The sequence below is a fragment of the Ictalurus furcatus genome, chromosome 18 (assembly GCF_023375685.1).
Source record: "Ictalurus furcatus strain D&B chromosome 18, Billie_1.0, whole genome shotgun sequence".
NCBI classification, from domain to species: Eukaryota; Metazoa; Chordata; class Actinopteri; order Siluriformes; family Ictaluridae; genus Ictalurus; species Ictalurus furcatus.
Genome location: NC_071272.1, coordinates 23,773,538 through 23,795,996, shown reverse-complemented (window position 1 = coordinate 23,795,996; position 22,459 = coordinate 23,773,538). Strand labels below are relative to the sequence as shown.

Here is a 22,459-nt window from a genome sequence, read left to right as displayed (position 1 = left end):
TTGACCTTGTCCTTGAAAATTTATAATAGTTAGCAATATACTTTAATGGGTTTATATTGCCATGCCATTGACAAAGAAAGTCAATGCTCTAGAGTTTCTTGTGCAATATCGTTAGCATTTAAACGAGCACACCGCCTCACTGGCAGGGGGAAGGCTTTGAGTAAGATGTTTTGACTTTACATGATTACTTCTCTTGCATTTTTCTATAACAGATAAAACAGACGTCGACAGCGATGGGTATTTTAAGGAAAGATTTTAATTAAGCAGAACACTTTATATCAGAAGTGTTTGGTTCATATACGGCATGTCCTCTTTGTTGGTCTCAGTACAGTGCATTTGGCTGGAATGGGTTGCACACGATGGCCCACTTGATGGAGCGTCAGTCTTTTTTAAAGCACTGAAAGAGAAAAAAAAAATAACCTCGTGAATAACAGCGAATAACAAAAGAAAAGATAGCTTCCTGAGTGCATCTGAATGAATCATCTCCTACTTCAACTTCTCACAGAGCCCATGACATCCATTTTACTTCACATTATTATACCTTCCTAATCTTCTCCCATCGGGAAATGACAGCCAGCAAGATTGTACAGAGTATGACCACCACACCAGTTATCACAGGCCCAAGAGGGAACTTCATGACTTGGTCTGTGTTTTAGGAAGAAAAATGTTGACATTATAATGTGGATGTAAACCGTGATGAGTAAAAAAAAAACCTCAAAAAAACTCGATCGGTTGTAACATTTTTGGAAAATGGGTTAGGTTTATACACCGAGCAGTTTTTAAAGGTGCCGTCTGTAACGCTTTAAAGAGTTTTGAGACCTGTAAGAATATCATCCCAAGGGTGCCTTAGAAAAAGTAAGAACGAGTCTACTTCGCGGATCGCTAACCGATAGATTTCGCTCCACTATGTATTAAAGTTTTCTGTTACGGCCCAGAAATTAGCTCTGAGCCCCCGTATACAAAACATATCAAATATTAAATATTAGAGACTGTGATATAGCAGCCTAACTTTGAACAACATTCCATGAGTAACATTGGATCCATTCAAGTCTTCAAGAAAGCTAAGACAACTAAGAACTCGCCTTGATATAATCATAAAGAAAAGTACAACCAAACTGGATTGTACCAACCATCCAATCAAGAATAAACACCATATTTTTTTGTAGAATAGTTTGTACTATAGCTAACATTTTACAGGAAGCAATTTTTATTGGGGGGCCAGCAGTAGCTTGGCGGTTAGGGCTCTGGGTTACTGATCAGAAGGTCAGGGGTTCAAGCCCCAGTACTGCTGAGCTGCCACTTTTGGGCCCTTGAGCGAGGCCCTTAACCCTCTCTGCTCCAGGGGGCGCTGTATCACCTCTGACCCCAACTTCCTGACATGCTGGCGTATGCGAAGAAAAGAATTTCACTCTGCTGTGACAAATAATACAGTTTTGAATTTCATAATGCTGGTTTTAAATAGATACAAACCTATGACGGTGACACTGAAGCTCTTTCTCCTGACTCCATAGATGCTCGAGTTGGTCTTGCAGTCGTACACACCCTGGTGCACGTCTCGTTTAACGTTTGAAATGGAAAGCGTAGCCGTAAAACCGTTGTTGCTTGTCTTGTAGCTGCTAGAAGAAAGGTCCAGAAGCTTATCGTCCTTCATCCAGTCTACAGTTACTGGAGGAGACGCGCGAACATCACAGGACAGAACGGCGTCACTTTTCTCCTCAACCTCCATTTCCTCATCGTCACCTACGGTTGGGGGATCTGCACGAGATGATAGTGAAGTTGATGTAAAGTACTAAATATAATCCTGAATAGCTTTTCTCGTTTACACCGCAGTGTTGTTGAATCCTTAAATCTGATTGGTCCGAGGTTGTTGATTCATTTCCTATAACAGCGTGACTTTGACTTTGACAGTAGTTCTGGCTATAATTCAAAGCACAGGTGTATAATTAATGCCCCGGTTCTAGTACATTATCCTTCTCTAGCAGCAGCTCATTCACAGGGACTTGGAAGGTGGAATAAATAAACAATATGCTGTAATTTAACGAAGAGAAAAAGGTATAATCATTGACATAAACGGCGATGTGAACTTTTCTGTCCCCGGGAAAGTCTTCATTACAGAGAACTTTGCACTTTGCGGTTTCTCAGTGACACGAGAAACGAGAAAGTGACACGTTTATAGCTGCTATAATGTATAAAAGTGATAACAATTTGTCTTACGGACGTTCGGTATCATTCGATGTAACCATTAAACGGCTAGAAAGCGCGACGTGTCATTCATTAGAACTTGGCATAAAAATGTTATCATTGTGACAAATCATTGTGGTGTGAAGTGTAAATAAATAAAACACTTCAGGATGTGGTGTTACAGGAAAATAATCAACTTCACACCACATCAGCATGGATTATTTTCCGATAACAGTTATATAAACGTTCTAGTCCTTACTTAACACGCACACAGACAAAGCGCCATGAAGGCTATGAAACTCTCAGGTCTCACTTTGGTACTCACAATGAACATGTAGTTGGATTGAAGCTTTCACTTCAGCATTAGACTTCAGCTGGCAGGTGAAGATGACTTCGTTATCATCTCTGGTTACGGGCTGCACACACACGTGGCTCGTGTTTAAGCGGTTTCCATCGTTCAGGCTCACCGCTTGGCCGTTTCGTAACCACTGCAGTTCTTCTGCCGCAGCAGAGTTCTCGACCGCGCACGTCAGAGACACCGTTTGCTCGGGATTGGTCTGAACAAATCCTCCATTGCTTGGTGGATTAGACTGAATGGTGACTGATGGGTTTTAATAAAAGACAAATTAGATAAGGGTTAGAAAGCATTGAGCGAGACGGCATCACAGCGTTTCTTGCGTTTCTTGCTGTAAGTGGTGTTTTAGGATCTCCAGACCACAAGATGATTTTTAAATTAGAAATGCAAAAAAAAACAAAAAAAAAAAAACAACAACCAAAAAAAAACCACACCACACTTTACTATTATTTGTGAATGGGTTTAATACAGTTTAATAATAGCCTATGTATCAGGCAGTTTCAGGTGATGTCAGGAGAATGGCAACTAATAGGAAGTGCAATTAACATAACTAAATTAGGATAAAGATCACGAAGAAGCAGCGATCATGAACGCAAAAAAAAAAAAAAAGAAGAAAGACGAAGAGGAGAAAAACGTAATTCTAATTAATTGGATTTAGTCAATTAGTTAAGTATCTTGCTTCCACTTGTTGATGTAATTAAAATAGAAAAACAGTTAGTGGCTAACTAGCAGGAATAAGATGTCTTACGTTAAGCTGGTAGCTTGTTACTACTGAGTAGCTTGTTACTAATCAGCCGATAGAAACAATCAGTCAGACAGTTATTAACCAGCTATCATTTGTGAACAGATTATTAGAGTTTAATAATATGTATCAGGCAGTCTCAGGTGGTGTGGAAATAACGGTACTTAAGAGAAACTGCAATTAACATTACTAAATTACTCAAAAGATCACAAAGGGTCGGCGACCATGAAGTGTTTACCGTCTAAACGCAAAAAAGGAAAGGGAAACAAAAGCAGAAGAGGAGAAAAACGGAGCCAGAACCTAATTAATATTAATTGAATTTAGTCAATCAGTTACGTTTCTTGCTCCCACTTCTTGATGTCATTGAAATAGGAAAAAGTTAGTGGCTAATTAGCTAACTAGCAAAGTTCTAGAGTAAGAAATGCTAGGCTAGGATGTTAAGTTGCTAGCTTGTTACAAAACATAGCTCCTTGCACGGTCGTTTTCTGAAGGAACCGTACAGTGTTTTGTTTTGTTTTTTTGTTTTGTTTCCATCGCCATACGATGTGCTAAAAGTGACATTAAAACTGACTTTGACTTTGTTACTACTGAATAGCTTGGTACTACTCAACCGATAGAAACATTAATCACTCCGACGATTATTAACCAGTGACACGATGATTTTCCTGATTTTCAAACCTTGCTGAATAGAACGTTAAATGAACCTTAACTCACTGTTCAGAAGTCCTGTATATTATTTCATTTGTGTGATGAATAGGTTTTTACCGTTGGTACTGTAGACACCGCAGAGACAGACGAGCACAAGAAGGATGAACTGGATCCCAAAGGAATCTCTCATTTTTACAGGTATCTTCCGTCCTGGATAATAAAGATAACAACGAGACAACACTGACACCTTTTTCCTCATGGTTAAGTCGTGATTTAAGGCTTTAAAGAAAGACTTTAACGAGGGGGGAGTAAAAACAACGTTTGATGATTCTCTCAAACAACACCCCTTTTAAATAAACCCATAACGTCGACACCTTCCATCGTTTTTAAAGCAGCCTTGAGGAATTGAGATGAATAACGAATAATGAATTTCAGCAACTTGATGACAATACGATTCGAATTTCAGCAACGGGTTTAACCAGAAAAGCTACAAACTTTTTCTCCACACTACTCACCAAGGCCAACTTCCATTGTCTCAACAACGACAAAATGAAGAAATGTTGTCTGGGAATCCAAAGGTTGCACTGCAGAGGGTTTAAATCTCAGCAGAGGTTTATATTGAGCCAGTCATCTATTTTATAGCAGTTTTGCAGAATTACCACCCCTTACCTGACATGTCACAGGCCTTTTATAATGCTGCACAAACACAGCGACTGATCTGTGCCACTTGAAATCCTTCACATAGGAGGAAGCGGTAGAGAACGAGTACAGTGTAGCGTTAAGATGAATCACGTTCTGAGACAAGTTTCGGCAGTTTTGAACCGGCTCTTTTAGGTTTAGGTTTAACTTTGGCTTAGGTTTAGGTGAACTTTGAGAACTGATTTGCATACATGAGCCAGGCTAGAAGTGCATTAGTCATTAAATGCTGAGAGGAAGAATGGCTTTCTGACACTTTAACTAAAGGTCATTGTTGGGAATCATTTACTCAAAATACTGGTTTAGAAAATACGCCAACGAGCCATTTGGTGCTGAAAGAGTCGACTACTATCGGTGAGCCAAATGATCTGACTCTGACTGAAGAGATGGAATTCTCAACGCTAACACACACACACACACACAATATACAAATTGCTGGTTTAGGGTTACGGTTAGGTTCTTAACCCTAACTATAACCCTAGGTACCAGGAACCAATAGAGAAACCCTGGGGCCACATATAACACTAAAGTCATAAATGGGGACATTTTTGGGTTGTAAATATTTCACATTTAGAAATGCTACGTGTGTCATTTCCTTTCCTGTTTATAAAAAAAAATAAAAAATTAAAAAATGTGCTGTAATTTGTACTTATTGGTACGCTGGTCATCTCAGCACTTTGTAGTATTTAGAGCCCTCTGCTGCCTGTTAGGTGAATTGCAATTCCAATGAAATGTGATAAACCTTTCCTTCACACCTTCAGCTGAAGTTGCCTTTAAAGGTTTGATAATGCAGGTCATTTCTTCCTGAAAATGGTCATGCAAGCATGAAACGGAAATCAGACAGAATCCGAGAAAATTAAAAAGGCTACCTCTGACACATGATGGAAAAAAAAAACAAAAAAAAAACCGAGGCACCTGGAGGGCATTCATTCCTTTTTTTTTTCTTCCTACTATAGAGGCACCCTAGAGCAGGGGTTCCCGAACTTTTCCAGGGCAAGGCCCCCCAAATGGCATTAACATTTGGCCGAGGCCCCACTTTTGCAAGATATCTTTAAAACACATTAAAAATACAGACTTCTGAATATATCCCACTTTTTTTTTATATTTATAATTACATCTTACATCTTTACATTACATTACATTAGGAATTGATTGTGTGTGTGTGTGTGGTTGTCTGAGAGTGAGAAAGAGAAAACATACTAGTGAGAGTGATGGGCACACCAAATTGTTGAGGCCCCCTGGCGCCCCCTGGCGGCCCTCACTTTGAAAACCACTGCCCTAGAGGACACATGTTCCAAAACATAGGTGCTCTTAACCATAATGCACTGCATCATGTATTCTCCACTGGAAAGGCAGCGTAGAGAGCACTTCATCACGTTCTCTCACACAAAGGGACACCCTAGTGCAGGGGTGTCCGATCTTATCCGGAAAGATCTGGTGTGGGTGCAGGTTTTCTCCTTATTATTATTGAAATCACCACATTGTTCACCGTTACATGTTTGCTAAAATGACACATCACATGACCAGGAAATATACCGATATATCATACACCGATCAGCCATGACATTAAAAGCACCTGCCTACTATTGTGTAGGGCCACCTTGTGCCTCCAAAACAGCTCAGACCCGTCGAGGCACGGACTCCACAAGACCTGTGAAGGTGTGCTGTAGTATCTGGCACCAAGACGTTAGCAGCAGATCCTTTAGGCCTAAATTTTGGAGAGGCGGAGTCGCCACCTTGAATATCATGCTCCTCATGTTCCACAGAATTTCCGACACAATGGGAATACTTACAGGGAATCACGGCTTTAGAAATGCCGTTGTTGTTGTTATTATTATAGATCTTTCGATACTTGAAAATATTACCTACTGAAACTTTAACTTCATGTCTGCTTTCTGTTCTGGTCCAACTAGAAATCAGTAAACCTTCTTTCCAATCCTTTTTTTCTCTCTCTCATTAACCATCCTCGTCATATTCATACACACGGACCTGGACTGCATAGCGAGTGCGTTCCTTTTGCCCTGCAGTTCAGTAGATGTAGAGTTCATCATGAACCCAACCACTTGCTCTGTTTGTCCATCAGATGGTGCGGCTTGTTCACTGTGAGCTCGACAGAAGAGCTAGAACAGATATAATGGATCATTTCATATAGCACACATGGTCTTATGTCAAACCGAACGTTTTTGACGTTTCGTGAGAATATAAACCTTGATATAAAGAAAAAAAACCCAACACAACCAGTCTAGTTAGTTATGCACGATGATAATAAAACCAATATTTGTTATTGAATATGTATAATATTTTTTAGATAATATATTTTAGGATAATATATTCGATTGAGACAGTTTCGACTTGTTAACACATGAGTACATTAAACCAGAGTACTTTTACTTAAGCTTTATTCCTTTTTAACCTTCAACTTCACTACAATTACAGAATAAAAAACAACAACAACATTTAACCCCTAAAGACTGTAAGCTAATTAAAAGACAGGAACTCCTAATGGCACAAAATGCAAACAACGCAGGCAAGAAAGCTCTGGAAGTTTTTAAAACTTATTAAGCTTAGCTATGAGCGGGTAGCGATCGTACGTCGTGCTAAAGACACGTACTGTATCTACTGTAAGTGCTGGTAAGGCCTATAGGATAATGTGTAAAGGGAATCTTTGCTAGATAGCTAACTATGTAGCTAGACATGTTCATAACACGAGCTAGCTAGCTAACTAACAAATCTAGCAAGCTACCAAAACACCAAGTTTAGCTAGTCAGCTAATGGTACCTTTCCTTTTATACCGCTGATAATAGAGTCGGTGTTCACTTCAGCATAGCTCACTTGCTTAGTTAATCATTGTTCACCCTTACCAAAAAAAAAAAAAAAAAAAACCGCTACAGGAATATTATGCAGATGTCCTACAGAATGTTCAGTGTATTTTCCTGTAGAAATACCTGCAGGAATTCTACAGAGGAAAAAATTATTTACAGAAATTATATCCTCCGGGAATTATGTCCTGCGTGGCGACACGGCGAGTGTTTGTGTCCTGCAGGATACATACTGGGGAAATAACGTCACAACAACAGCAAAGTATTTTCACAAATGAATTCCCACCGTGACCCTGTGTGTGTGGGCGGAGTTTGCATGTTCTCCCCGTGCTGCGGGGGTTTACTCCGGGTACTCTGGTTTCCTCCCCCAGTCCAAACACATGCATGGTAAGTTGATTGGCGTGTCTAAAGTGTCCGTAGTGTGTGAATGGGTGTGTGTGTGTGTGTGTGATTGTGCCCTGCGATGGATTGGCACCCTGTCCAGGGTGTACCCCGCCTTGTGCCCCATGCTCCCTGGGATAGACTCCAGGTTCCCCGCGACCCTGAAAAGGATAAAGCGGTATAGAAGATGGATGGGTGGATGGAATTATTATTTTATTTATTTTATTTATTTAGTGACTGATGCAATCTGTAAAGTTTCCGAGCCGGAGTGCAACTCACAGAATTAATAATGAAATTTTTTTTTGGTAAATATAAAATTAGCCGTGTTTGATAGCAAGCGAACTAACGACGTTATGCTAACTGCTGTGTGTAAAAAAAATTGTAATATCTGTAGCAGTTATCCACCAGGTGACTTATTAAGTCTTACTTAAGAAATTTTACTTAACGTTTAATTTTACTTAAGAAAACAATGCCTAAAGAAAAGGACAAAGAGATGAATTTGAATTAAATGTGTTCAGAGATGTAAAAAAATTTTTTTAAAAAAACACTAAAAAGATTCCATCTTGTGTAAACTATGGTATTTCTCTGTGTGTGTTGACTGACTGTACTGTCACCTCTTCCTAATCGCACACTCTGTTTCCTTTTATTGTATTCAGATCTTTTTTTCCTTTTTTTTTTTTTTTTTACTAGTGCACACTTCTGATAAACCACAAGTCCTGTGTGCACCTGATGAGCAAAGGTTACCTCTGATTGCTCCACATCTGAAAGAGAAACGCTTCCTCCCATTACATGCCATCGTTTTAAACTGTGCGGAACAAACACATGAATACATTTCTTTTTTTTTTAAAACACGTCTTAGTTCAATTTCAGAACATTAGTATGGGTTGAGTAAAGCTTAAAAGCAACTAAAAGTGTACGTGACAGACTTTTCTTCACACAAGATGGTATGATGGTGTAATGAATAAAAGGACTGTGTTCGGCGGATCAATCGGAGTTGCGCAAGACATATAGGGTGGAAAAATCACGGTTCTGGTTTATGGCCAAAGGTTGTATGTGACATGCGTTGTTGTACTCTTAGACCTGGATGCATTTAGCAGTCTTGAGGAGTTAATGATAATGAGTCTTTATTGATCACATATAGATATGTACGGTGAAATTCTTTTCTTCGCATACCCCAGCATGTCAGGAAGTTGGGGTCAGAGCGCAGGGTCTGGAGCAGAGAGGGTTAAGGGCCTTGCTCAAGGCCCCACAAGCCACCACTGCCTCGAGTTGAATCAGTCACGATTGTGGGAATGATACAAAATCCTGTGACAGTTTAAATACCCCCTCCTTTCGACAATGTGACCCAGGACAAAAGTCTGACCCAGGTGAGAAATGAATGCTCAGCTGCCCGATGCAGTGTTTTGGGGATCACGGGATACCTCAGGGGTCAATGTGTGACCCTCAGCCACTTCTACTCCTTCCTGCTCCTGCTTTCACACTGGCCCAATAAATAACAGTTAGGATTTTCGCCTGCAGGGACTCTAGTACAGACGCAACCAGCTGTTATTTACCCAGACATTCTTGATAAGATTACTGCTGTGTTTAAGAAGTAAGACCCTTTAGCACAACACTTCCACCCCCCTTCCATACAGGGAATTATAAAAAAGCTTGATTGTGGGCTCACTGGGTGGCTGAAGGCAGCAGGTTATTTAATAAGTAACTCTCTCTCTCTCTCTCTCTCTCTCTCTCTCTCTCTCTCTCTCTCTGTGTAACTTGGCCTCCAGCACAGATCCTCTGCTCACTGCAGGACAGGATCTCTCTCGTGCTCGTGCTCTTTCTGTCTCTGTTTCTACCCCTCTCCCCCCCATCTTTCCATGGTTAAATGGACAAAGCTGGCATCTCAGAGGCTGCGAGCCCCCTGGCAGGCACCGGTCAGGTCACCGAGGCAACGGCACCCAGTTCTCGGGTGTTTCGCTGTGGCTTTGTGCGACACTGGGTACCCCTGGCCTACAGAGAGGAGCTTTATCAAGTCCTGCGACTAACTGGGCCTCTGGTGAGTTATCTCCTCACATACATGCAGACTTTCTCACAGACATCGCATAGCTGTGGCTTTATAGAAACGAAAGCATGTCTTGCGTAACAATCACATACAACACAAATTTTGGAAAGGCAGTAAGGGTTATTTGGGTGTCTCTATACAGTAGGTTCCATGTTTAGTGCGTTTAGTGTGATAACCCGTCAGCTCCTTAGAAATATCCGACAGTCCTACAGATATTTATACGTATAGTTATGTATAATGCATTTCTGTGCACACGTTCATCCCTAAAATTGACCTAGTGTTTAAACGCTACTGAAATGGCTGTGTTATCGAATCAAAGCAGTTCAGGTTCTATTCTGTTGCTTGACGACAATAAATTACAGTTTTTCTTTTACAATGATCGTAATCCATGTTTCTGCGCTCAGTAATTACACAGGATTTCACAAATCCTCTAACCGCCAACAAAAAAACAGAGAGGATGTTGGTATATATAACACCAAGAGATCACAAATACTGTACCTAAGGTCTTGAAAGCTTAACTTTTTCTGTACAGTGTGTTCATAATAAGAGAAAAAAAAATGTTTGTTTTTTTTTAAAGCACATGTGAGTTTGGAGAACAGAAACACTACGGCGTTGAGGTTTCAGTAGCAGACCTTACACACACACAGCTGATTACACAAGGACTTATTAAGTACACAAGATCCTGTAAATCCAGTATATAGAGACACAGAATGAAATATTTGGTAGAAGAGTTTGTGGTTATGATGAAAGATTTGAACGCAACAAACAAACAAACAAACAAAAAAAGAGAGAGAGAGATTTACTCAACTTCTAAGAATTTTTTTTAATCAAACATTTAGATAAGGACATTGACTTGTTTTCAGATTGTCTTCTTTATCTTTCATATTACGCCGAATCATAGGAAACAGATTTATCTGGTGAACTTTTGCACCACCCACTTGTCCTTTATGCGTTCCAGTCTCTACTGCTGAGCAGAAGCTTTACACCAACAATGTATAGTTTTGTCTCACATACTGTAACTATAAGATCTTGTTTTCTTTTTTTCCTCGTTCAGATTATTCCTTTCTGCTAACGTACCATGTTAGAAAGCTTTCTGAGTTATCATATAAACGATAGTTGTGTCCTATCGTCTCCTGGCCATGGTTTATTCAAGCTATTAAGCAAACTTGTCCTGAAACATTCTCAGTGGAGTTTTTAATACCGTATGATTTCCTGGAAGTCTTTCATTTGAGCTCCAGGTTTATTTTGAAATAGGATTTTATATTCCGATTCATTCGTTTCATTTTCTATATCGCTGAAACATAAACAGACTTTCGGAATCTTAAAGAATTCGTTTTCTGTGGTGACGGGGTGGACCACAAGAAATAAATGAGGAAACTGTTGTAATTAATGGAGAAGCAGATGGTCCACGTTGGTTGAGTTAACTCCTTGTGAAGTTGCCATGTCCTGGGTGCAGGACCGCTGTGAGGCAGCACGTCAACGATCTGACTGCTGTACTTCTGTACACTCACAGAGCTTGCTAACCCAGGTTACTTGTGATTCTGTCCAGTCTTGTTCGTTGATGTTGGTCGACACTAGACTGTGTGATTGCGTTAGGACTGTGAGAGTTCTTCATGAGTCCCTTGTTTGTCCTGAGCAGTTAAACTGCCCACTGTTCTTCACAAAAATCCTCCAGGTCCTGCACACTCTCTGCTTTTCCAGCATCTTCTGCATATTTGAGCCCTTTCCAACAGCGGCTATATGATGTTCAGATCAATCTTTTCACACCGAGGACAACGGAGGGACTCGTACACGACTATTACAAAAGGTACGAACGTTCACTGATGCTCAAGTAGGCGACTTTATAATCTGTAAATTGTTATTATTTTGTCTTCTGGGAAACATGTTAATATCTTATGTAGCTTTTGAAGGGCGGTACTAAATGAAAACATAAGATCTTTAAACAAAATAATGAAGTAATTGTTTCAAAAGAAATCATTTACACCGATCGTCCTGTTCAAAAGTTTACACCCCCCTGGCTCTTAATGTATCGCGTTGCCTTCTTGAGCATCAGTGAATGTTTGCACCTTTTGTAATAGTGTAATAGAGTCCATCAGTCGTCCTCGGTGTGAAAAGACGGATCTTTTAACATTATATAGCCGCTGTGCATCTCTGGGAGTGAATGAATGGATGTGTGGGTGGGTGGGTGGGTTGGTGTGTGTGGTTTACATAGAAAAAAACATCTGAATGTCTACTGCACAGTGCGTTCTTGACTTGTCCTACACGTACGTACGGCTTCTCAGTACGGTGATTGGGAGATCTCTCAAAAAGTCGCTGAAACGGTAATGAACGTGACTGATATCGCAAACGTAAACATTTTTTTTTTTTAATGTTTGAGGAAAGCTTTATGGCTAGTTCAAAACCTCAATAGTTCTGAATCAGAGAACTCAATGCTTGACGAACGATGCAACAAAATGTGTAAGATGGTCTTGCAGGAAACGACTGACGGTAGTCTGAAGGCAAACATTATTACGTGCTTAATATTACTTAGGCGTTTCTATAAGTTCACCGTCCCCTGTATATTTGTCCAGTTTTAAAACACTAACTGCACAGGATTTTGCATGTTATTTTATCCAGAGTGTCATATCCACCGGTTCTAAAAATCCGATTCTTACATGACATCTAAATTGAATGTATCATGCTCGTGGTACTTTTCATGTATTGGAGTTAATATCAGCAGTTAATACTCATTTCTGCTCATTCACTATCTCTCCTCTGTTTCACCAGTGGGAAACCACACGTTGATATTTCAGGCTTTGTGTTTTGCAGCTCGTTACTCGGATTTTAAACTTCCTCCAGCCATTTGTCAGCACCATATTTGTTGGTCACCTGGGGAACGCTGAATTGGCTGGATACGCACTGGCTTCTGTGGTAATTTCTTTTTAAATTGATGTTATATTGTTTATGTTTTATTTTTATATATATATATATATATATATATATATATATATATATATATATATATATATATATATATTAAAGATTTCTACGTTTCCTCGTTGCCTCTGAGAGTAGACCCCCTAAAAGCACTGCTTACAGTAGTAGTGTTTCCTGTATTCACGATCAGGTTTCATCGTTGTCGTGTACCGTTTCCTAGAGAGCCTAAAGAATGTAAATGGACAATAAATCATTTGCATATGAATGTCATAGAAACATTGCGTCATCCAATCGTATAGTTACATGTCAAAGTCAAAGGCTTATGATTCTTCTCTGAGAATGTCAGTATGATCGTTAAATTAAAAATGAGGTGACTTCATACCAGTACGTGTGCAGCTTTCATGTTCTCACTCTAACAAAACCTCACAAACCTTAAGCTGCCTAAGCAGATCTGTACCCGAGCTCTCAGTAAGCAAATTCAATGCATTAATGTTTTTGGAGAGTGATTTGTGTGTGAGAAGTGAAATGGCCTGTTGCAAAAACAGTTATATGTAATCTCTCATCTTCCCAGACCATTAATGTGACCACCGCAGCCACAGGATGTGGTCTGGCCCTGACGTGTGACACGCTGGTGTCTCAGGTGAGCATGGCTAATTAACCGAAATATCATTTAAGATGCTGCATTACATTTTTATTATTATTATTTTTATTATTATTATTATTATTATTATTATTATTATTATTATTATTAATTGTAATAAATAAATAAAAGGAAAACCTGGAGAATGCATAGAATATGATTTAAAAAAAACATTGGCCTATAATGTGACTGAGAAACCAGTTTGGGAAATTATTCCTGAGTTTCTCAAGTGCTTGTTTGTGTTTCCATGGGCCTCCTGTCAGTCGTTTTAATACTCCCCTTTGACTCCACTCCCATCTCAGTTTGTTCGAAAAGGGAAAAAAACAACAAAAAAACATGGCTGAAACCAGTAAGTACCCAGTACAGCCAGATCATTCTGTCTGTACTTAAAGTCTGACTGTGCAATTATTGTTTTGTTGTTGTTTTTTTATTCCTTTCTTGTATAAATAAATCTAAAAGATATATAGAACATGCTAAAAAAAAAAAAACAACAACAACAGCAAATAAACAATGGATTAAGCCACGGTCTTAGCAAAAGTGTATTAAGTCGCTGAGAAAATCCACTTTGAAAATGGACTTCCTGTCCAGACTGCTTGTTTGTGCCTCCTGTCAATCATTTTACAGACACTCTACTCTATTGGGCCACTGTAAACTTTGGGGGCGGAACTTCACGAACATGGGCAGGAATCATTAAACTGTTGAACCCACCCAACTGTTAAAGATCTCAGCTTTAAAAAAAAAAAAAAAAAAAAAAAAAGGTCGATCTTACATAATGCACCTCTAATGACAAGAAAATCTAGCACTTTTATACAAGGTGGAGTATTTTATCACTAGTGAAGGGGATGAAGCTGGAAGTGGAATTAGTGATGTTGCTCCTGGACGTGTATGTAAACGCAACCTTTATAAAGCTCCAAAGTACCAAAGTACACACCTTTTATCACTTAGAGAGCCAAGGCAGTGTGTCGGATAAACCACCTTCGTCGATATGTATGCCATGCGGTTAATGATGCTAGAAATGCCAACACTAGAGTTTCAAATCTCAGAAGAAGAAAAAGGATAGTGAAGACACTCTTGACCACAGTCATAAATCAGTATGAGCCAATTGTCATGTGTTTATATTGTTATGACTTTCAGGCAAATCAATGGTAAAAGTGATTTGCTGTGAGACAACATATGTTCTGGGGGCGGAGCTTTGTGTACACAGGAAGGAAAGGGGGGCGGGCTCAAAGAGTAGGAAAAAAAATTATTCAAAAGTTATTGAACTCCACCTACATAACTGTTAGAGACTTCATCTTGAGTAATTTCGACTAATCTTGCCTAATGCACCTTTAACACCATGTAGCTTATCAATTAGCTATTGAGTTATGATAATCATTTTTTTGGTTACTGATCAGAAGGTCAGGGGTTCAAGCCCTAGCGCTGCCAAGCTGCCACGATTGGGCCCTTTAGCAAGGCCCTTAACCCTCTCTGCTCCAGGGGCGATGTGTCATGACTGACCCTGCACTCTGTGGTGTAACATATATGTGACCAATAAAGACTCATTATTCTATACACTCAATGCCAAGCTAGTTTTGTTTGAAAAGCTAAACTTTGCACAATGATGTTTACGCTACAAGAATAGCGTGAGAAAAAAAGTTCTGTGAAACTATTATCTCTGCGAATGAGTAGTCCTATCTCTTAGGCAGGGTGACGTACACATCTGTGCTGCTTTTTTGTCCGTAGACGTTCGGCAGTAAAAATCTGAAGCGTGTTGGGGAGATTATGCAGAGGAGTATCCTGATCCTGCTGCTCTTCTGCCTGCCATGCTGGGCCATCCTCATCAACTCCGAGTCCCTTCTGTTGCTCTTGCAGCAGGAAGCCGAGGTTGCCAGGTGAGAATCGGCGCTAAATCACAGTATGTGTGATGCCTGGTTACTATTGCTCTCTTTTAAAGACAAGATTTTATTAAAATCATGTAAAATACTTACTGTAAAATACTTACAGATTGAACATTTTCACAGAAGGTACAAAGTACATTGTCTTCATGAACAAATGTAGCGCCCCTTTGGTGTAGTACCTTTACTTGGGGGAGCTACCCTGAGTTCTTTTCTATTTATGAACAGAAATACCAACCACTTACTCGTAATCAAACCAATGATTAAATCTTTAACCTTTTTTTTTTTTTTACTAATATAGACACAGTATTTATCAAAAAAGTTCAAACATTCAACTAAAATGTTAAATTATAAACAGTTCTCAGCATCCCTTAATAAGTTTGAAACGTCACAGATTAACCAACAAAAAATCCACATTACCCCATAAACAAACAAAATAAGAGTACCAAGTTCCCCATTGCAGGCCTGAATGTAGCTGGCGTGCGTAGAAGCCTCAAACAAAATGGCTGCTTCACCACAAGGGCAAGAACAAAAAAATGGTACCTTGATCACGAATGGGGTTTTATTTACACTATTTTCCACCTCGCTACACAAAGAAAATCACAAGGAAGCACGATCATCATTTGATCACATCAAAAAAAAAAAAAATCTTTCTACACAAATGTTTCCTACAATTTCTCCATCTTAGTGGTTATAGAGGCTGACTAACGTCAGATCTTCCTGTAGCTACACGTGCAAAGAAGTGACGAATTCCAGACAGGAACGATAACGCTATTAATAACTATTTAAGCATGTTTCACTTCATTTACAGTGATTTTGTTTTAGATCACGTTCAATTAAACAACATTTTTGGTTTTCATTTTTGTTCCCTGTACTGTTTTTTTAATACCTGCTTGTCGCTGATGTTAACCTGTATTTCTTTTTAGATTACCAAAGCTCTGTTTAAAAATACACCATCTTTATTTCAAAATCCCAAAATAGCTTCCTAGTCACTCGGGTAGGACTCAAGTCCGATCTCGAGACTTTTTCTGTATTGACTTGTCTATGTTTTGGCCGTTGGTCTCACTAAATATGGTCCTTGTTGGACAAAGTTGTTCCTTCTTCTAGATCGTGGTCAAAATGCACGAATGAAGCCAACTAGATGAAGTAAAGGCTTGGCCTGGAAAAGAATTTGAGGTTTTTCTGTCTTGATCTTGAATAAGTCTTTCTTTCATTTGGACTGGATCTTGACTCGGCCTCGACCCCTTTAAGACGCGCTGTTGACTCGATCTGTTGAGCTTGTCTTGGACTTGACAATGCCGGTCTTGACTACAGCCCTATATAATGACATTGTAATGCCTACATAGTCCATTAGATTTTCATTGTTTTTTTTTTTTATTTCGTGAACCCATTGTGGAATTCAGGTTGATAATTTACACATATGTAAATGCATGTAGTCATGAGTTCTATTTCCATATTAACACATTCTCATGGCATGTAACTTGGTATGTGTGTTGTATGCGTAATAAAACACGTTACCAATGTATTTATTGGTCCAAATTAGAATCCGAAGTATTGCAGGTACATTACATTTCGCAACAGAACCGGATTTGAGAGCTAAGACATTGTCATTAGTTATCATTTAAGAGTTGTGCATGGATGGACCCAGCTCACGGCTCCATTGGTTAATTATTGACGTGCTTGATAGCAATCACAAATCCAGGCCACATTCGATTTTAAGCATTATTCAGGGCTAAATAAATAAATAAATAGCGGCGAATGAGCAGAATTTCCATCTTTGAGACATTAGCAGAGTTAAAACTCACAGGGGAATTCGAGGTTCTCACAGACCTGAGACGGAAAACTGGAATGGAAAATCTGCTTTTGAGAATTATTATCAGTTTACTGTGCGCTAAGTCTGGGAAAGTAAATGCAGACCATTTCTTTTAGAAAAGAAGGGGTTATCTGACCTGTTACTGTTACTCCCTGGATAATCTCTCTCTCTCTCTCTCTCTCTCTCAGCACTTCAGCATTCTCTAATTTCCTCGTTTCATCTTCTTTCTCTCTTCCTCAGAATTGCCCAGTTGTATGTGTTCGCATTCCTGCCAGCAGTTCCTGTAAGTCATCTCATTCATCATTCATTCTGAATTCTTAATTTTGCACAAATAAATAAACAACAAAAAAAAATCACCCAAAAAAAGTTAAATTGTGTGAAATATGTGCTTGTTCAAAATCCCATTCGAGATTTAATTCCATTTCGCTCTTCTAATGCGCTCCACTCTTCTGGGAAGGCTTTCCACTAGATTTTGGAGCATGGCTGTGGGGATTTGTGGTCATTCAGGCACAATAGTGAGGTCAGGCACTGATGCCTGGGGTTCAGTCAGCATTCCAGTTCATCCCAAAACCTTAAATTGAGTCTTTTTTATATTTGAAAGACAGACTTAGGTTTAGCTCTGCTAGCACAATTATGCTGCATTTGTGTAAAACTCGGAACTTCTGACCTCCAACTAGGAAAAAACAGAGGACAGACTACTCAGAATTCCTCTTTAGAACGTCAGGAAAGTGTCCTCAGTTACTCCCTGACTTATGTATATGACATCCCAGCCCCCAGTATATGATGTCATGACAACATGGCCGCTCAGTCCGTCAGCACTAAATAAAATATCTCTTCACTCATTTAAAAAAGTTTCATATAGTAGTAGTATTTATGTAAGATGAATCAACACCGACACAGTAATTGGTTAAATCTATAACACGGACTACACGGTTCATCGGGTTGAGAAAGTAAAAACATCATAAAGTAATGTGAGGTGGCTAGCTTGTTGCTAACAAAACACATGCTGATGTTTTTTCCTAAATAACGGCAATGCAACGGCAACGACTATTGATGATTACAGATTGTTAGGAAGTTACTGTTGCTTGGTAGCAAGATGATTTTTATCCCTCTCTCATTTTCATTTCCTCAGGTCTATTTCTTACACCAACTGCAGGTGGCGTACCTTCAGAACCAGGTACAGAGCTTGCTTTAGTTTTGTGTGTGTGTGTGTGTTTTATGAATGAGTGATAATAAGTCAGTCATGTTGTTGTATTTCAGGGGATCATTCTGCCCCAGATGTACACAGCAGCTGTAGCCAATGTACTAAATGTAGCGGTCAATTTCATACTCATATTCTGGATGGGTCTGGGAGTAAAGTAAGTATCCTGGACTAAACTACTCGTTCTCTGCCTCTGTGTCGTGTATTTTTGTAATGAATTGGAAGTTATTTTGTTATGGTCTCAGTACAGAGTTAGGGAGTAACGGAGTACATGTAATCAGGATACAAAAAACTGGTAACTGTAATCCGTTACAGGTACATCAAAAAACAAAGTAATCAGATTACAGGTACACTTTGTTAAAAAAAAAAAAAAATTGGGAATAGTATCAGGATTACAATTTTACATTTAATTTAAAAAACAAAGAAATGAATTGTTTTGACATAACACAGTGTAGACAGCTGTTTGATTATAGTTCTGGTTCTTTCTCGCCAGTCATGGCTCACATGTACAACCTCATGCTGCATGCGCATAATTGCATAATTTGGTAGAAATTAACGCAACTCGTTCTCTGGAATGTTTTTGTCGGGGTGACCGTACACCCTCTTTTTCGGACCTTAAAAAGCATGTAAATTTGAGAAAATGTCCGGGATTCGGCTTTAGTGTCATTATGATGTGTTTATGGTCTAATACTGCATCATGTGTGCGTGTGTTTGCATCGCTTTAACCCTCTCTGTAAGTCCCGCCTTCTCGCACACCGATTGGTCGATTATCAAAGACTTGCAGCAACTATTGGCCAAATTCCTGCCTCTCGACCGTTATCCTCCTCTCAGCGAACACACGAAGGTGAAGCGCTGTTGTGTTCCGTGTCAAACGGTTACTCCACAATAGCAGCGAACGACAGCTGTTCTGAGTCGAAACGACGCCCATGACCATATAAGGTCATTTTTTTATTTCATGTTATCGCATTGCTTCGTATTACGCGGTCACTCCTACGTGTAAATGATGGCAGAAGGTTCACTCTCGACATCTCATACTATATTTTATTCCATGGAAAAAAATTTAATGTAATGGAATATATTTTTAATGTAACCGTCCCAAGCCTGTCTCAGGATGATTTGTTGATGTGTGTCATGAAAATGTTGTTCTTTTAGACACATTTATTTGCATTGTGGTCGATTTGTTGTTCAGAAGAAGTGTTTCTGTAGAGTGCAGTTTCTGTGATTGTCTGTGTGTGTGTGTGTGTGTGTGTGTGTGTGTGTGTGTGTGTTTCTGCAGGGGTTCTGCTGCAGCCAATTGTATCTCACAGTTCGTCATCAGTCTCCTGCTGTTCAGCTACATACAGTGGAAAAAACTGCATGTGAGCACGTGGGGGGGTGAGTGACACACACACACACACACACACACACACACACATAAGAAGAAAAAAACACTTCACAAAGACACACAAAACACTGCATTAACACACCCACACACACATCTTGTCTCACAATCCTTGTGAGGACCTTCCACGGACCTAATTACTGATGCAGCTAATTAATGCTATCCTACACCTAAACCTAAACACCTAAACACTCAACCTCAGTAACCAAAAACTAAATCTTTTGGCTCTTATTTATTTATTTATTTCAAAATAAATGCTGCACATTTTGTGGGAGGAAAAAAAACAACGTATTCCTTGTAGAGACCAGAAAAATGTCCACCACTAGATCAATACCGCCAGACCTTCCTATCCTTGTGGGGACATTTGATCTCCACCAAGATATAAAAACATGCCCCGAGACACACGAAGAAAAACACGGCACACACCACACAGAGGTCGTAACCTCACACGGCTGCATCTGGAGCCAGGATTGTGAGAACGTTCGGCTTTAGACGGACTTGTGAAAAGAATTTCTGCAAGTCTGTGTGCACTTTTAAATGATATTAAACGATTACAAATCATCCCTTAAAGTAGTGCATGTTGAAAAGACCCGCTTCAGCTTCAGATAGTTATATATTTTCCCACAAAGAGAATTTTCACTCCATCACGTCCTGCCGTGCTTTGGATTATTCGAAGAGTGAACAAAATTCTCATACATTCATTTTTTTTAAAATTATTATTACACACTACGGAAGAATCTGCACTGATTATGGTGACCAACATCCTGTGGTTCAATACCTTCTACATTCTAGGGTTCGGGAAGATGTTTTGGGTCGTCCAGATATTTATCAGCTGACACTAGACGCTGATCGGCCAGGAAGACGCTTGAGTAGGAAGCCTTGCAAAAACAATACACTTGTTCTTTTATTGTTAAACGCACAAACACAGGCATTAAACAGTAAACACAAACGATATAAAACAGCATGCCACAATAACTCATACTGGCACAGACCATCAGACATCACATTTCAGCACATACTAACAACTTACAAAGACTTATTGCAATAAAATGGAAGACTCCAGATTAACATGACGCGTCAGTGGCTCATGGTTTATGACCCATGAGCCATTCTACTACTCATATCAATAAATATGGCAAGAATTGAATAATAACTAATGGAAATGTCAATTGAAAAAAACAAAATGTACCAATTTTTGGTTTTGATTTCATGGGGACTTTACATTACATTTACATTTATGGCATTTGGCAGACGCCCTTATCCAGAGCGACTTACATTTATCTCATTTTATACAACTGAGCAGTTGAGAGTTAAGGGCCTTACCCAAGGGCCCAACAGTGTTAGCTTGGAAGTGCTGGGGCTTGACCTTCTCCTGACCTTCTGATCAGTAGGTCCATGGAGCCACCACTTTACGTCTTGTATTCTCTGTAACCTTAGAAAATTGAGCTCCACATGTCAGGATCAGAAAGATCTTAAAGTTATAAAGACTTTCCAGAGCTCCTTTTAGGCTACACTTTAAACAGTGTTTTTTTTAAATAAAAAAAAATTATAAATTAAAAAAAAACTTACTCCACAGCGTAGTTGAATTCTCAATCCTGATTGGTCCAGAGGTGTGTGTTATTTTTGTATAGTAGCATGGTGTGGACGGCAGTTTGGGTTGTAGCATTATCCATAGGTTTATATTTAATGTGTTCTAATATGTTACAGTTTCCATAGTAACAGCTCATACAGAGCGAATTGTACGATTTGCCAGATGCTCCATATAATATAACGCTATTAATAAATAGATTTTTGAAAAACGTATTTTTGTTGTTAATGTTGGGGGGGTTTTTTTGTTTGTTTGTTTGTTTTACGTTCAGGGAAGAAGCCTTGAGTGTCAGCACTTTGTAACAGTCACAGTGCTTTGCAAAGTCTTCAGGACAGAGGAGGTTACACTTCCTGTTTTCTCAGTAAAAGGAGAAGCTGTGTTTTGAGAGAGAGAGAGAGAGAGAGAGAGAGAGATAACGTATCACTGATCTACATCATATATAACATATACCATTGCTACAATATAAATGAGAGCAGGAACGATCTTGTCTTGTGAGTGCTCCACAACATTAAATCTGTACCAGAAACTGTTAAATGCAGAACATGTTGTTCATTAATCAGTGAAACATTGGACTCATTGGAAATTACTGTAGTATAAGTGCGATAACTCCCTCCAGACTGAGCTTTCATACAGAAACAATCCACTTCGGATCACGCCACACTGTCGTGGATTATTTTCGTACAAACACACGGTCCACGGTTACTACGCACGCCGTGCACCCGTCACGTATCTGCTGCATTTAACCTGATCCCATGAGAAATTCTTTCTCCTTTGAATAAGCGAGGTCGATGTGATTAGTATTAAACCCCTATACCTGTGCTTAGCTCTTACACGAACCTTTGACCATGCACGTTGCAAACTGTCAGGGATTTGCAAGACAATAATGTCCATATAATGTATAACATCTGAAAAGAACAAACCCAGGAGCTAAATTAGAGCTGTACTTAAATCTGGGAATTCCAGATGATCAACCTGCTCTGCAGTAGCAGTGATTTCTGAGTGAGATGTCTGAACGGGTGAGTGAGTGAGTGAGTGAGTGAGTGAGTGAGTGAAAGCCTGTCTGTGTCTCCCTCTGCAGGCTGGTCCATGGCCTCGCTGCAGGAATGGGACGCCTTCATGAAGCTCGCCATACCCAGCACGTTAATGCTCTGCTTTGAGTGGTGGATCTATGAAATTGGAGGTT

General features: G+C 39.5%; 2 protein-coding genes across 3 annotated transcripts in view; one reads left to right on the top strand and one right to left on the bottom strand.

The window, feature by feature from the left end:
- Nucleotides 1-236: 236 nt before the first annotated feature.
- On the bottom strand, nt 237-4,717 carry tmigd1 (transmembrane and immunoglobulin domain containing 1). 2 transcript variants are annotated; one of them, XM_053647972.1, is made up of 6 exons: nt 4,442-4,717; nt 4,044-4,136; nt 2,507-2,782; nt 1,471-1,755; nt 542-645; nt 237-397 (listed from the first exon to the last, which is right to left on the bottom strand). In XM_053647972.1, exons 1-6 carry the CDS (start codon nt 4,455-4,457, stop codon nt 380-382), a joined length of 792 nt encoding a protein of 263 aa, XP_053503947.1. In that variant the 5' UTR covers nt 4,458-4,717; the 3' UTR covers nt 237-379. The 2 variants fall into 2 exon arrangements, with proteins under 2 accessions (XP_053503947.1, XP_053503946.1); XM_053647971.1 differs by lacking the exon at nt 4,442-4,717 and having other exon boundaries at nt 4,044-4,414.
- A 4,886-nt stretch (nt 4,718-9,603) lies between these two features.
- slc47a1 (solute carrier family 47 member 1) overlaps nt 9,604-22,459 on the top strand; it is a 21,008-nt gene continuing 8,152 nt past the window's right edge. Inside the window, exons 1-9 of the mRNA XM_053647973.1 lie at nt 9,604-9,857; nt 12,672-12,773; nt 13,351-13,419; nt 15,142-15,290; nt 17,347-17,389; nt 18,239-18,283; nt 18,367-18,464; nt 19,584-19,681; nt 22,355-22,459. The exon at nt 22,355-22,459 is cut by the window's right edge and continues 9 nt beyond it. Coding sequence (XP_053503948.1) covers nt 9,687-9,857; nt 12,672-12,773; nt 13,351-13,419; nt 15,142-15,290; nt 17,347-17,389; nt 18,239-18,283; nt 18,367-18,464; nt 19,584-19,681; nt 22,355-22,459 — 880 coding nt within the window. The 5' untranslated portion in view covers nt 9,604-9,686. The remainder of the gene's footprint in view (nt 9,858-12,671; nt 12,774-13,350; nt 13,420-15,141; nt 15,291-17,346; nt 17,390-18,238; nt 18,284-18,366; nt 18,465-19,583; nt 19,682-22,354) is intronic.

Bases quoted from the DNA above. Each gene is read 5' to 3' on its own strand.
- tmigd1 (XM_053647971.1), bottom strand. From the start codon at position 4,185: ATGAGGAAAAAGGTGTCAGTGTTGTCTCGTTGTTATCTTTATTATCCA. The intron at 2,783-4,043 runs GTAAAAACCTAT...AAAACCCATCAG, and splicing joins CGGTGTCTACAGTACCAACG to TCACCATTCAGTCTAATCCA. The intron at 1,756-2,506 runs GTGAGTACCAAA...CATCTCGTGCAG, and splicing joins AATCCAACTACATGTTCATT to ATCCCCCAACCGTAGGTGAC.